General features: G+C 41.1%; 1 protein-coding gene and 1 long non-coding RNA gene across 2 annotated transcripts; one reads left to right on the top strand and one right to left on the bottom strand.

Annotated features, from left to right (window-relative positions):
* Window positions 1–8: 8 nt before the first annotated feature.
* On the bottom strand, window positions 9–7,958 carry rmdn3 (regulator of microtubule dynamics 3). The gene is made up of 12 exons (XM_028039960.1): window positions 7,357–7,958; window positions 6,319–6,508; window positions 6,020–6,160; window positions 5,315–5,630; window positions 4,965–5,067; window positions 3,633–3,693; window positions 3,471–3,546; window positions 2,404–2,481; window positions 2,217–2,315; window positions 1,009–1,062; window positions 822–896; window positions 9–569 (listed from the first exon to the last, which is right to left on the bottom strand). The coding sequence occupies exons 1-12, from the start codon at window positions 7,556–7,558 to the stop codon at window positions 510–512; spliced, it is 1,455 nt and encodes a 484-aa protein (XP_027895761.1). The 5' UTR covers window positions 7,559–7,958; the 3' UTR covers window positions 9–509.
* On the top strand, window positions 998–1,630 carry LOC114158466 (uncharacterized). Its single transcript, XR_003598409.1, has 2 exons — window positions 998–1,082; window positions 1,149–1,630. It is a non-coding gene; the product is annotated as an uncharacterized LOC114158466 (long non-coding RNA).
* Window positions 7,959–14,168: the final 6,210 nt, after the last annotated feature.

The following is a 14,168-nucleotide window of genomic DNA, read 5'->3' as shown; positions in this document are numbered from 1 at the left end:
CCAAGCAGTTTCATTTCATTAAAATTTAATATTGATTCAGATTTACAGGAAACGACGACCATTTTTTTCATTGAATGCCAACCAAAAAATATAAGTGCAATGATGTCACTGTAAAAATAAGACAAGTAAGACTTTTCTGGCAGCTGCTGCAACACTTGAGGCTTTAAACACTCAAAGACCAAGAAACCTGCTGCTGCTCTGAGATCAGCTCATCTGTTACTGGGCCAGTGGTCATTGGAGGCAAACATGCTGCAGCAGCTTCAATGGGTGTAGTAGTCAGGTAAGCCTGCTGCTTCTTAGACTGACAGTTGGAGAAAAACCCCCAAAGGGCTGAAAAGTTTGCAATAAAGGTAAAATCAATAGATGCAAAGCACAGATGTGGAATCAATAAATACAATCCAAGCAATTAAAAAAAAAAAACAGTTACTAGAAAAGTAACCACATGTCATAAAATAATAAAATGGATAGTTTGAGAGACATCTATTAGTGAAGGAAAACATCCCAAACTGTCAGTTTTGTTTGTCGGTTAAAAGCTGAAGCTGAGCCTCCATTTCATATGCTTCTTCATCCTGAAGACATGAGATGAAAGTTATGGTTTACATTTCAGTATCACTTAAAAAAAAAACACATTTTATTTAACCATTCTTATACTAGGATGTCTTTTGAGATGAAATCTGTTAAGGAGACCTGGCCAAGAGGCATGGGAATATAGATATGTTCTAATGAGACAAGATTCTAAATGTATATAATTAGTTTGCATCTGCAAACATTTAGAACTGCAGACAGAAATGTGCATGTGTTCACATGCAGAAGGATCTTACATTGTCTGTGGGCATCTTCAGTGCCAGCCTGGTCCAGTTTGTGGCCTCAGAGATGTTCCCCAGATCCTTGTGACACTAAGCAAAACAGCAGCATTACAGTTCTCTAATGTCTTCATAAAGGCATCTGTATATACTACTGTATTGGGATTTGATCTAAGCTGTTGAGTTTCAGGGAATTTCCAGTTACCTTGGCGATGTAAAGCCTGACGTTCCTGGAGAATCCCGGCCTGAGCTCCTCTGCCTGCAGGACAACACATGAAGGTCACCAGGACAACACATGAAGGTCACCAGGACAACACATGAAGGTCACCAGGACAACACATGAAGGTCACCAGGACAACACATGAAGGTCACCAGTTAGAGAGAAATAAACACTTCTCTGTTACTGGCGGAGCTAAACGTCAGAATGTGACTTTCATTTGTTCCATGTTTCCAGTGAACTGACTTATTCAATTTAACCAGACAGATGCAGTTGCAAATCAGGAAACAGTCAAAATGGCAACTAATTGTTAGCATGTATGTCAAAGTATTTCAGGTAACTGATATCAGAGGTCTGGTTTAATCCCACTAAAGTGACTAGAGTCAAATGTAGAAGGATCTTCAGGGATTTATAGTAAACTAGGATTATAATCCTTACCACAGTTAACCATAAAACATTATTGATATTTGTTCAAAATATACAACTGTGATAGCTATCTCTACCTTGTTTCTTACTGCTCACCCAGGGAAATAAACCAAACTAATTTATTGTTATTCGGGATAATTCTTGTTGCTTTAAAAGAAAAATAAAGAATATCTAAAAAACTTGGCTCAGAGAAAATCCCTCCCTGGCTCTGAAAGGATGTGACACGTCAGTGGAATTTTCATTTGTATGATTTTTTTCTATTAGTTTTCCTCTGGATGTCCTAAAAACCGAAAGAAGTAAAAACAGAAAAGCAGCTAATTGCTGTGGTTTCAAACTTCTGTTAGCTACACAGGCCAATAATACTATATTTCTCCAACTTTTACTAGTTAAAAAACACAAGATTAACATGTTCATAGATACATATTTAACAGCACTATGTGTCCCATGTGTTCAAACAGACACTGACCATTAGATGTGTTGATTAACAGTCTAAATTTGTCATATTGATTACATTTTAAATGCAAGCATTTAAATTGTAAGACTGGGCTGCTCAGCTCGAACGTTTTCCACAAAAAGCTAATCAATTTATCATTTTAATTTTATTTGGAGCACATAGAATTAGAAGGTGCAACAAGGCTCTCCTAAATTTGTATAAAAAAAATATTTATTGTGGTCCCCCAAGTGCTTCTGAATGAACAATTCTGGACCTCATGGCAAGACGTTTCTACACTACTGCATAGTTGGAGTTCAGAATGAAAAGCAGCTCCAACCTTCAGGAAGTTCTCCAGGGCGTCATGAATGGAGGCGGTGGGGGTGCTCCGGTACAGCGCAGCAGCAGCCTTCTTCTCCAACCAGTCAAATGTGGCAACCTGCAGCCCACCCAGCCCCCCATACACACACGTCAGAGAACACACACAGGTTGGTTGGAGGCTTCCATCAGTGTGTGATGGGTCTCACCTCGTAGCACCATCTGCCCAGCAGGTAGTAACACACGGGGTCTTCATCACTGAGGGCCAAGGCTCGATCTAGATGCTCCTGGATGGACCAGGGAGAGAAACAACACAGAACGGCTTAAATTAAATTACATCTATTTAGTATTGGCAAAAACATTATGTTTTGAGAAAAGGGTTCTTGTGTGGCAAAAGTCCAGAAAAAAACTCAAAGGCTTCATTTATTAGTTGAACAGCAGCTCCTCTTCTGTCTCTCTGCAACAACCAGCTGCACTGTATGAAAACCAATCCAGAACTGAGGACTGACTGGGGGTTTGAGAGGCCAGAGCGCACACACACACACGCACACACACACACACACACCCACGCACACACCAAAACCCAAAGACACTGATCCAGGAGTGCTTTCTTTGTTAAGTAAAAATAAAGAGTTCATGGCAGCTGTGGCTCCTTTACTGGCTTCATCTAGAATAGACAGTGATGAGCAGATCACGTCTGATACAGTTTTCTAGTCTCCAGGAAGAAAAGAAGGAAACATGACTTTTCTTCTGGTCGGGCAACACTTCAGTCACCAGCTTGTCTGGGAGACAGACGGGGTTAAACACAAACCGGCCAGCGGATCATGGTCTCCAGGAGGAGAGCAGGAGTTGCTGTCGGCAGCAGCAGTGTGTGAAACATCGAGGTTTTCCTGCAGTTAAACTCTGATCGCCAACAATAAATCTACAACTCTGACTGTCTGCGGTCTGCATACACATCAGGAGACAGCTGGGACATTGTAATAATGAAAAAAAAACGACCAGTAAAGAAAATGGTTATTAACTATGATGGATACTGTTAGTGCAATATGAAAACTCCAATACATTAAGATCCTGTTATCATCCCTCCCTCAGCCATGAACAGACCAGGAACACTTTGTCTTTGCTTCACAAAAACTCATCATTTTATGCAAAACTAATGGAAACTTTTCAAAACAATTTTATAATCAGAGGAATAAAACATTCTGCTGTCTAGCAAATCAGTAAACTCATATTTATATCTGTATGTTAATAACAGATGGGTGGGTGGCTACTTTACCTTCAGGATGTGGCCGCTCTTCAGTTTGCTGTGCATGCTCTCATGCTCTGAGGAAAGTCTGGTCAGCATAGCAAACCTGACGACACGACCACAAGACAGCCATGAAGGACGCAAACACTCCGGAGCTAGAAGGACACCGACTGTCTGCTGCTGATGACCTACCACTTATGACTCTCAGCATCCAGGCTCCTGTAGTTCAGAGCCAGCTCCGCCTCCTCCCGACCTGCACACAACAACCGTTAATACAAAAGCCTCTATGATGATGATGATGATGATGATCTGTCCAATGAGTCCAACACTGTCTCACTGTCTCTAGCTGATCGGCTGCCCACCTGATGGAATTAGTTTTGAAAAAATAAGAAAGCAGAGGCAAGCTTCATTAGTCACATGGAGCAGATCAGCTCTGTGTGGATGGACCAGCTCCAGTCTGCAGGGGGCGCTGTCCTGCAGCCTGTTGATGCCTGTCTGCTTCACTGGACCCACAGCAGCAGCAGGACTGCAGGGTCCTATGGTCCTTTGGACTCATCATGTGAATCAGCACTGATCCACATGTCAAATACTAAAATTATTTTTTTTATTTTTTTATTAAAAAGGATGTTTTTCTGATCACCACCACAGAACGCTGTCATATCCTGACTGGAAGCAGAAAAACGTGAAACTGTGGTCACTTAGGGTTCGGTTCTGTTCAGGGCTAGGCAGCTCCATTCCTACAGACTTAGATCAGGGGTGCTCACAGTGCGGTACGGGGCCATTTGTGGCCCTCTGGAGGATTTTATGCGGTCCCATGACCTCAGTTCCAGAATGGAGTAAATCTGGCCAGAAATTAAGGTGATTGAAGCAAATGGACATGTTGTATCATGTAAGGTTAGATGATTTACACATAATTAACATCTTCTACTTAAAAAAAAACCCATATGAGGTAAAAAATAGATTCCAATATTTCTGCTTTCATCTTTTCTTTGAAGTGAACTGAAACACAAACATCAAGCTGCTTTTGCTCAAACACAAATCATACATCCCACATCATGAAACGCAGAAACTGTGGACCAGTCTCATAACACAATCATGCAAAACCTTATTTTGTATCTACAATGATTTGCAGATCCGTTTTCCACAAAAAGCTAACATTTTTGTTGATTTTTCATTTTTAGTTTTTTATTTTAATTTACTCTGGAGCAGATGGAATTAAAAAGCACAACACGGCTGTTTTAATTTGGCATAAAAAAAAATATTTAGTGTGGTTCCCCAAAGTGCTTCTAAATGAATGATTCTGGACCTCATGGCAAAACATTTGTACACCTCTTTGCTCCAGCACACCTCAACCAAATGACTGTTCCCTGCTCAGCATCCAGACATTCAGCCTGCAGAGGCCTGGGAACGATTCACTCAGCCGGAGCTTTGAACCAGAGCCAGAACCAGCCTGGTGCTGAAGCTGGTCTGGAGCAAGAATGCCGGGGTGACTGTGTCAGTGTGTCAGTATGTGAATGCTCCCACCTTTTTGAGCGTAGCTGGACTTCTCCTGCTTGTCCTTGGCACACTCGTACATGTCCTTGTAAGCGCGGGCCAGCCTCCAGAGGAAGTCCCTGCTGTCTCCGCACTGCAGCAGGATGAAGAGACAGTTAGGAACCTCAGTCATCATCACGAATACAAATACTTTTTAGTTTACATGAGCAGCAGAGAAAACTATTTGACATTTTACAGCCTAATGGATTCAAAACTTTGGGAAATATTTATCCGTCAATCTCCCAAAATCTCAGACACACTGAAGGACCAGATTCAGTCAGTTGAAGCTCCTGTCCACTTTGAGGACGGATTTTGTCCATCGTGGACAGACAGCAACTCACCTCTGCTCTGTTGTCCAGCAGCAGCTGAAAGCCGTCTGCTTTTAAAGTAGCGTCTCCAGTGTGAAGGATGTCACTCTGAGCCAAAAGCAGAGCCAGCTCTCCATGAGGAACTTCTGCCTCCATCCACAGCCTTCCCTCCTCTTCCTCCTCCTCCTCCTCAACTTTCCTCTCCTCTTCCTCTTGGGAGTCTTCTTGGCGGAGGGTGAGGACCGTGGCACAGCTTCTTTCCTCCTCATCTTCCTCAGACTCTGGCTCCGGTTCTGGTTCATCTTCATCGGGTTCTGTGTACTCAGACTCAGCGTAGGCCGTGGAGTACCTGAAGCCCAAAACAAGCACTTCATGCTGCACGGCCCCTACACAGGATTCTCAGAGGACACGACTTTAAAGCTACGTTCAAGACAGGATGCAACAAATATCTCTGTGAAAAGGTTGATATTAATACTGAATATGTTCTTTATTTATTCATTCTTTACTCATTTAGATGCTTATGGTCTGGTTCGATTTATTGGTGCACCTCAACAGGGGGGAATGATGTCATTACTAGTTACAGTACTGAGCTATTTTAAAATAGACTGAAGAAGCTTGCAACACTCAGACACACACACACTATATATATATATATAGATATATATATATATATATATATATATATGTTCATCTCAGAGAAGCCCCCTGCTGACAGCCTGGTGAGAGGGGACGACATACCCTCCTTCACTGGTCTCCTCGTTGGTGTTGCCGACATCCTGGCTGGCAGTAAAGTAGATAGAACTGGAGCTGGTTGAGTCGGTCCGCTCTCTGTTGACATGGCGACGACGACGGACCCTTTGACTGTCCTCCACTCCCTTTCTAAAGGTGTGAGAGAGAAAACAGCAGCCAGAGAAGCCCAGTTTCACTCTGGAGTACAGGACACACAGCAGAGCAAGTGCTAAGCGTGGATCAGATCCCAGCTGAAGGAAGTGGGTCACACTGCCAAACAGAACAGGGCGGTTGGTGAGTCCACTCACTTGACATCCTGGATGATCTGCAGGGCGATGTCTTGCAGACCCCCCCGGAGCTCGGCCACCTCAGAGCGCAGCGAGGCCACGCAGCTCAGCACCTGGTCCAGCTGGATCCGGAGCTCCAGCTGCTGCTCTGGGGACAGACCCTGCACCACAGCCTCCATCGCTGCCACGGCCTGCTGCTGGGCCTCCATCTCTGGGGACGGACACACACATCCTCTGCGCTTCAGACATTTTACTAATGCCTCTAGCATTTTTAATAGGGCCGCACTGATAAGAGTTCTCTGGTCAATCACCAACCTTTGAACAGCCTGACTTGTCAATTCTGGCTGATAGTGATTTATTTATTTTTGTCTGAAAAGTCAGAGCTAAAGGGGACAGTGGCTAATTTTCAACTCAGCACCTGCAAATGAGTTTCAGACGTTTGCAATTATAAGTGAGATCGGTTTCACATGGAAGACATCTGCCAATCGTCCATCACTCAAAATGAAACAAATCATGGCTGATTTATCGGTGCATCCGTAATTTTTTAATTGCTCAAACTAACTCCTGTTAATGTTGCAGCGACATGAACAATTACCTCAATATTCACTTCTAACACAATGCTGTGAAGGCATGAGTAGAAAAACAATGAAGGAAATCCCATGCTACTCATCCATTTCTGCTACTTACATGAAAAGGCTGATTTAAATAAATATATTTAAAAAATACAAACTGAAAAAATACTTTAATAAAAACTTTAATTAATTTCCTGCAAAAAATAATTGTTTGATAGATCATTGGGGAGATAATAGATCATGAATATCCTCCAGACAAGAAAATGTATTTGTTTCATAATACATTTGGAAATGACAAAATAATAACTTGTGTCGGAATAATTGATCACCAGCAATTTAGGACAAAATATCTCTTGAAATATTTATTCTAGTTGTCAATATAATCATACAGAAATGTCTTTATCAAGAACAAGCCCCTGAACTCAAGGAGTTTAGAAGCAGACATGTCAGCATCTGAACAGCAGGGGGCAGTGTGAAGCTAACCTACCCTGAGCATCCAGAGGCTCCTGGAAAAGCGCCGCTCCATCCGCCTGGTCAGGCAGCCTGGCTGCTGGCTGGCCTCTTGATTCCAGCCTTTGGGACCTTCTCCTGCTCCGCTCTCTGTAAATTAGAATCCCAATCAACCCCAAACTGGCTGTAGCTCCGACAGCGAGTCCGATTAACCCGTTTCTTCCGAGCGAAATGATCATTTCTCCGCATTCGCAGGTCTAGTAACCAGCTCTAGTTATTCCTATCGACGGCGGCCCATCATTTAGACTTTAACAACGTTTAGAGAAATAGAGATCCGACTATCCGAAACTGGAACCAAACAGCGATAACGGTGACATGTGTTCTGCCACCTGACCCGACCTAAGCTCCGTTTAGCAGCTACGCTGGTACCCGGACCGCGTAGCAGGAAGCGGCCAGTCACTCCGCATTTTATCCACAATATAACGACCAGAGTTCAGAAAGTAAATTATTCTGATGTTGGGATTTTCATTTATTTGTCTTCAGGCAAGATGCTCCAACAGTTTGTAGTAGTGCTGGTGAGTACCTCACGAGCTCCTCCATCCAGCACGGTCGAAATTACTTCCGGTTTTGCTTTCGAAATAAAATAACTTTAAATTTAATAGTACAATGCATTTCCTGTGGATTTCAAAATAGAGGCATTGGAATTATAAGTAAACAACACTACCTACCACATGCGAGTTTTAGAGGACACAAATGTTGAAGAGATAAACTTCTCTTTTCTTAAGATAAGAAACTTATCTTAAGTTTCTTTAAGATAAGAATCTTATCTTAAATGTGCAGAAATTCAGAGAGCAGCCTGTAGTCAGACAGGAGGCCTGCAGAGATAACAGGGTAAAATGTTTTTCAATGATGTTGAAGAGTCAGACAGCTCTTGGTGCTTCTTCTAATCATACTTCCATACTTCCTCCTTGGTCCTAATTGAAGCTGCAACACCAAAAAAACTTACTAATATCACTCAGTGCATGGTTCCTGCCAGGGGCGCAACTACATATTTTTGAGGTGGATGCGAACATCATCATTCTAGCTTCAGCTAAACTGAATATTTACAACTCTCTTGTTGATACACTGACATTTCTTACCTTCTGTCTTTCAACCACTTTGAAAAACTTTTCTTCGTCTCTCCAACATCTTTATCCCTCCCCCTCTTCCGTTTTCTGTTTTGTGCCTCGGAGTTTTTTCTGCGCCCCATCTTTAGCTCCCTGTTGTAGAGGCATTACTACAATTCAAATAAAAAAAAAAAAAAAAAAAAAAAAAACGCGCCTCAGCACGTTCTCGAAGGGACGCTGCCCAAGCTGCCTGTATGGGACAGGAGAGCGGCTGGCAGGAGGGGAGGGGCGCCTAATCAGTGCTGTTCCTCTGTTATTGATCATTTCATACACAAATAGCTGTTAAGTACATAAATTGCTGACTACATATATAAAAAAAATCCCCACATCGTTTTTGCGCCCCCTCTAGTGCAGCGCCCCTATGCGTTGCATACACTGCATAGCCACCTTTTGCGCCACTGGTTCCTGCCTTGCCTGCACACTAAGTTAATGTCTTACTTTTTCCCACTTAAATCTTACCACATCAAGAGGATGTAAGGCTGCTTTAATTATTAATCATTATTAATTATCCTCTCAGTTTTGGATTTAACACCAGAAGTAGCATTAATGGTTCCAGCATTAAAGATAGCAATTCTTTTTTTCTCCTCCCATGCAAACTTTCCTTCAGCTTATACTTGCTCTTTTTGTTTCTTCCCTGTTTCTCTAAGTTCCTGATTCTCCCGCCTCACTGCTTCTGCATACTTTATCCTTAGTTTTATCTGCTGCACATCAATCTCTCTTTTCATAATTTCACATCCCCAATAGGCCACTCTATGATTTCCTCCAGTTCTGTACTCCCTCTCTACACTTACACCTACACTATCACCATAGTCATGATCACCATCACACCTCCTTATCCCTCTGCAATCTTTTCCTATATGTCCAAATTCCTGACACCTGTAACATCTCATAGATGTAGGGACGTATTCCTTATACTGAACTTTACAAATAATAAAAAAAACAGATAATCATTTAGTTGTTTTTTGTGTTTCTGTGTAAAGTAAATTTGTGATGATTTAGCTTACACCTCTGTTGATTTAAGTGTAAACTAAATCAATACAGATTCAGTGTCCCTTTTCTCAATTTCTCTAGTTGATTTTTTAGCACTTTTACCTGTTACACCTTGTGTGGCTGTAAGTTCAACACAAGCTCCTTCATCTCCATCCCCAAAGGAACTTTTGAAATAACACCTCCCGAGGGGCCAGACCCGTCCTCTACCTTTGCAAATTTACTCACATTTATGTTACCAACAAAAGTCAATCTTTTTGCTTTTCCTATCTGTTTGTCATTACTGCATCCAATCAGAAGATTTCCATCTATAAGAACTCTAACATACCAACTTCCCCTCTCAGGCACGTGCAGGGGGGGGGGGTTGAGCCCTTGCCCTTTTTATCCTTGATACCCCTAGTGCCCTTTTTGAGATTGTTTTTTTTTAAATCTGTATGTCAGAAGGCCTGTTTGTGCCCCTCAGCAATAATATTTAACTAAATATAATAATTTAGTAAAAATAAACTAGTCTGGTTGTCCTCAGTCTAATAATGACTCTCAGAGCCTCCATGTTGTTCAAACTCCAGGTCCATGGTGAGGAGGAGGAGGATCTGTGTCCTCTAACTATCAAATTATGGGCAAGAATATTTTTTCATACACTGGTTTGTGAATAAAAACGTAGGTCTGATGTTGACGTTAGAAAAACTGTTTCTATTTATATTTTTGTAATCGTCCTCGTAATAGCAGGACAAAACCCGCCTCGCCCCTAAACTCAGAAATGCTTCAGCTGCAGAGAAAACTTCTGACTTTAACTTCATCATTCTGCTAAAGGCCCGGTTCACTACAGGCAGCTTGAGTCTAGGGCCGTGCAGAGACCTTTGGAGGGTCAGGGGGTCAAATTTAAAAAAGGGGCACATTGAACAAAAATACAGTACAACAACATAACAACAACCCATATTAATCAAGAATCTAATTGGATCCTACTATATCATTGCCATCATGCGGGGAAATGCAAAGCAATTATAGTCTATATTTTCCTCATCAGGTATAAAGTTTCTGTTTCTGACAGTCCTGGAGGGCTGAGCTGATCTGAGACTGTAGCTGTTAAACAGACCAGAGGACAGAAGGTCAAAGGTTATAAAGTTATGAAATAAGCTAATTTGCTGCCATTTTACTAATTAAGCCCTAATAACATATATTTAACCTCTAGAACAACCTGGTTGCAGACTGATTTATAGATCAAAATCTCAAAGGGCTTAACTCTATATAATGTTTCGATGTTAAACCTCTAGAACTAGAATTATAAGACTGGGATATCAAGGCAAAGAAAACTCAGTAGCTGCTGGTAGGGGCCATTCAGGGGCTTCCAGACTCTCAGGGGCCCCTAGAAATGGTTTAATTGTAACACAGACCATAGATCTAAACCTGTAGCATCATTTATAGAGAATAACAATGCTATTACATTTTATTTAATGCATTCAGCTGAGAAGAATAAATAGTACATTTAGGATTTAATTAGGAAGTTTACTTTGTAAAAGTTTAAAGAATCATCTTGATAGTTTGATTGTTGTGTTACCATGGCTACAATATGGTGTAATCTTTGTGTTTGAATTGGGTTTGTTCACAAATACATCACAGCAAATAACCAATAATCAGTGATTGATTTTAAACTCGGCCAATAAACCTGGTCTCCCTCTCACAGATTCACCTTATCTATATTTATACATGTTAGGATGCTGAGGTTCTTAGTAGGATGGGTTCCGGAGGGAGGGGGGTTCTGTCTAAGGCCCCATTACCTTGGGCCGGCCCTGGAGGAACGGTTGCTGCGATGCGCATCTCTGGAATCTACCTGGAATCTACCTGGAATCCCCCTGTGGCCCCTATCTGTCCGCCAATGCTTTGGAGACATTTTGATTCATTTCATTTCATTTTTTAAATTTGAGCCCCTGCCCCTCCAAAGGTCTCTGCATGGCCCTGTCCCCTCTAATGATTTGGTAAGTTTCAAAAGACTAAATATATATCAGACAGATACCTTCATTCCATTATCTTACACACTTAACCATAGTGGGGTTGTGAGGGGTGCTGGTGCCTATCTCCAGCTGTCAACAGTCACCCTCTACAGGTCGCCAGTCCAACACAGAGACAGACAGGACTAAAAAAGAAATGCACACACCCACAGGAGAATTTAAAGATATCATTAAACCTGACAGTTATGTTTTTGACTGTGGGAGGAAGCTGGAGTACCTGGAGAGAAACCACACATGAACAAGGAGAACATGCATAGAAGGTCCTGGGAATCAAACCCAGCAGTGCTACCAACTGCACCACTGTGCAGCCTACACAGATTTCAATACTTAAAAAAAACACAAACAAAAACATATATTTTCTCTTAATTTTATCTTTTTAAGATACCTTTGCTAAAAAATAACAAAAAACCCCCAAAAATAACAAAACAAAGCAAAAAAGCCCAATAAGATTCAGAAGTGGAAAGTTTATCAAAAATGTTCAGTGTCTTTTCTTGCAAAACAAAAATCACATTTTCCTGTAAGATGTTTTCCCATTTTAAATAATATACTGTTTAACCTCATATGACCAAAACCTAATCTAGATATTTTCTTCCCGCTCTCGCCTTACTCCATATCTATCTCCATATCATGTCTCTATCCTTGTTTCTCCACACCACTCCAATTTCTTCATGTGTAACACCTGCTGCAAATCAACCCTCATCCCACAGCCACAACAAGCAGCTAGTTCAGCTTGAAGCTGACCTCCATATTTCCTTTATGTAATTAAACTGTTGTCAAAACGTCCATGCTATCAGTGCTGCATACATTCTCCTTTGTGCTGCTTCATACACTTGTATTAACATCATTAATATCGTGGCACCACAAACAAAAAATGTGACTAACAAATCATCACTAATGTTATGTTTGACAGATATGAAAAATGGGGAGAGGGAAGGAGGAGTCATGGCACCTTTGCCCAGGTTTATTCATGCGCAGGCTGGTGTTGTAGAATTTGTTTGGCAAACCGTGAAAGAACTGAACATCTTTTCGTGGGTCTCACCAGTAACAGCAGCTCTGCAACAAAACATTGAAACTGATAATCTTTAAAAATGTCTACATTTTGGTCTAAAGCAGGGGTCTCAAACTCCAGTCCTCAGGGGCTGCTGTCCTGCACAGGATGTGACCCAAGTACAAAACACTGGAATGAAATGGTTTAATTTCCTCCTCCTTGTGTAGATCAGTTCTTCAGAGCCTTAATGACCTAATTATTCTACTCAGGTGTGGTGCAGCAGAGGCACATCTAAAAGTTGCAGGACTGCGGCCCTCCAGGACTGGAGTTTGAGACCTGTGGTAAAGGATTAGAAAAGTATATATGAGCAAAATGTTTCTAAAATGCAGTAGAAAATGTAACCAATTAAAACTCCTTTAAACACATGAGGGGTTGAATGTTCTGTCAATCATTCAAAAATTATATCCAAGGTGCAAAGACAAGCATAAGATTTAAAATTTTAATGAGAAAGTGAGGTGATAGATGAATGCGATACCAAAACTGGATGAGCAAGATATCTGAGTTGATTGTTAACATGTCATCAGTGATATTATGATTAGTTTAGAACCACTAGCACATGTCATGTTTTCTCATTTTACTCTAAGGTTCCTAAGAAGGTCACCTTAAAACACAACAGAACACTGGTTCTGTTTATGCGAAAGCATAACGATGTTCACACACATTTTTGGAGTTCCTTTTCAATCCTCAGTATCAATGAAAGCAACATCACACTCTATTTCTCTTTCTGTTTTGTTTCCACAAAAAGATTCAATTAAATCTGGCCTATCAGGAATGTTAGAGCAGAGTTGGTGATTTTCAGAGCATTGATGTGGAATCAAACTTATTGCATTTATGTCAAATTATGAATGTATGAAGTTAAGTTAAGGACCAGACCAGATTAATGGAATAAACGATTTATTGTCACATCAGTCAAACATGATAGGCTGCTGAGAGGATTCAGACCAGAAACACATTTAATCCAGTGATGAACAATTAAGTGAGATCAACCTTTTTAATATTCTGAGAGTTTGTGATCCAAAAAATTAAACCACAATCTTTTTTTAACACAAAATGTAACCCTGCTGGATATGTGTGCAGATAATTTGTTGAAGTTCTGCTTGATTTGAAATCAGAATTCAGTCTTCATTGGTAAGAGTTCTGAGCAAGTCATATCTTGACTCGATAATATTTACTAATATACTTTACTAAGGTTCTCCAGATATAATTTAGAAGAAGGATATTATTATTATTATTAATGTCATTTTCAGTTGTATACATTTCTGGTTTTATTTTTAATTATGTTTTAATTATGTCAGTTTTGGCCCTCCATCCAGGTGACCCTGCACATTTTCTGCAGAACTTGGTTCTAGAGCAGGGGTGGGCAACTCCAGGCCTCGAGGGTCGGTCTCCTGCAACTTTTAGATGCGTCTCTACTTCAACACACCTGAGTCAAATAATGAGGTCATTAGCAGGACTCTGGAGAACTTGACTGCACTTGGGAGGTGATTCAGCTTTTGGATTCAAGTGTGTTGAACCAGGGAGACATCCAAGAACTGCAGGACACCGGCCCTCGAGGACCAGGATTGCCCACCCCTGTTCTAGAGTCTGACTAGATAATTCCAGAATTTATATTTTACCCTCACAAAGAAAGAATTTTATTCAT

The sequence above is a fragment of the Xiphophorus couchianus genome, chromosome 15 (genome assembly GCF_001444195.1).
Source record: "Xiphophorus couchianus chromosome 15, X_couchianus-1.0, whole genome shotgun sequence".
Taxonomy (NCBI): domain Eukaryota; kingdom Metazoa; phylum Chordata; class Actinopteri; order Cyprinodontiformes; family Poeciliidae; genus Xiphophorus; species Xiphophorus couchianus.
The sequence above is the reverse complement of the archived record's forward strand: the minus strand, read 5'-3'. Positions and strand labels throughout refer to the sequence as shown.

Coding starts and splice junctions, on each gene's coding strand:
- rmdn3 (XM_028039960.1), bottom strand. CDS start 7,558: ATGATCATTTCGCTCGGAAGAAACGGGTTAATCGGACTCGCTGTCGGA. Junction 5,631..6,019: donor GAGGAGACCAGTGAAGGAGG/GTATGTCGTCCC, acceptor TTTGGGCTTCAG/GTACTCCACGGCCTACGCTG. Junction 3,694..4,964: donor GTCCAGCTACGCTCAAAAAG/GTGGGAGCATTC, acceptor TGTTGTGTGCAG/GTCGGGAGGAGGCGGAGCTG.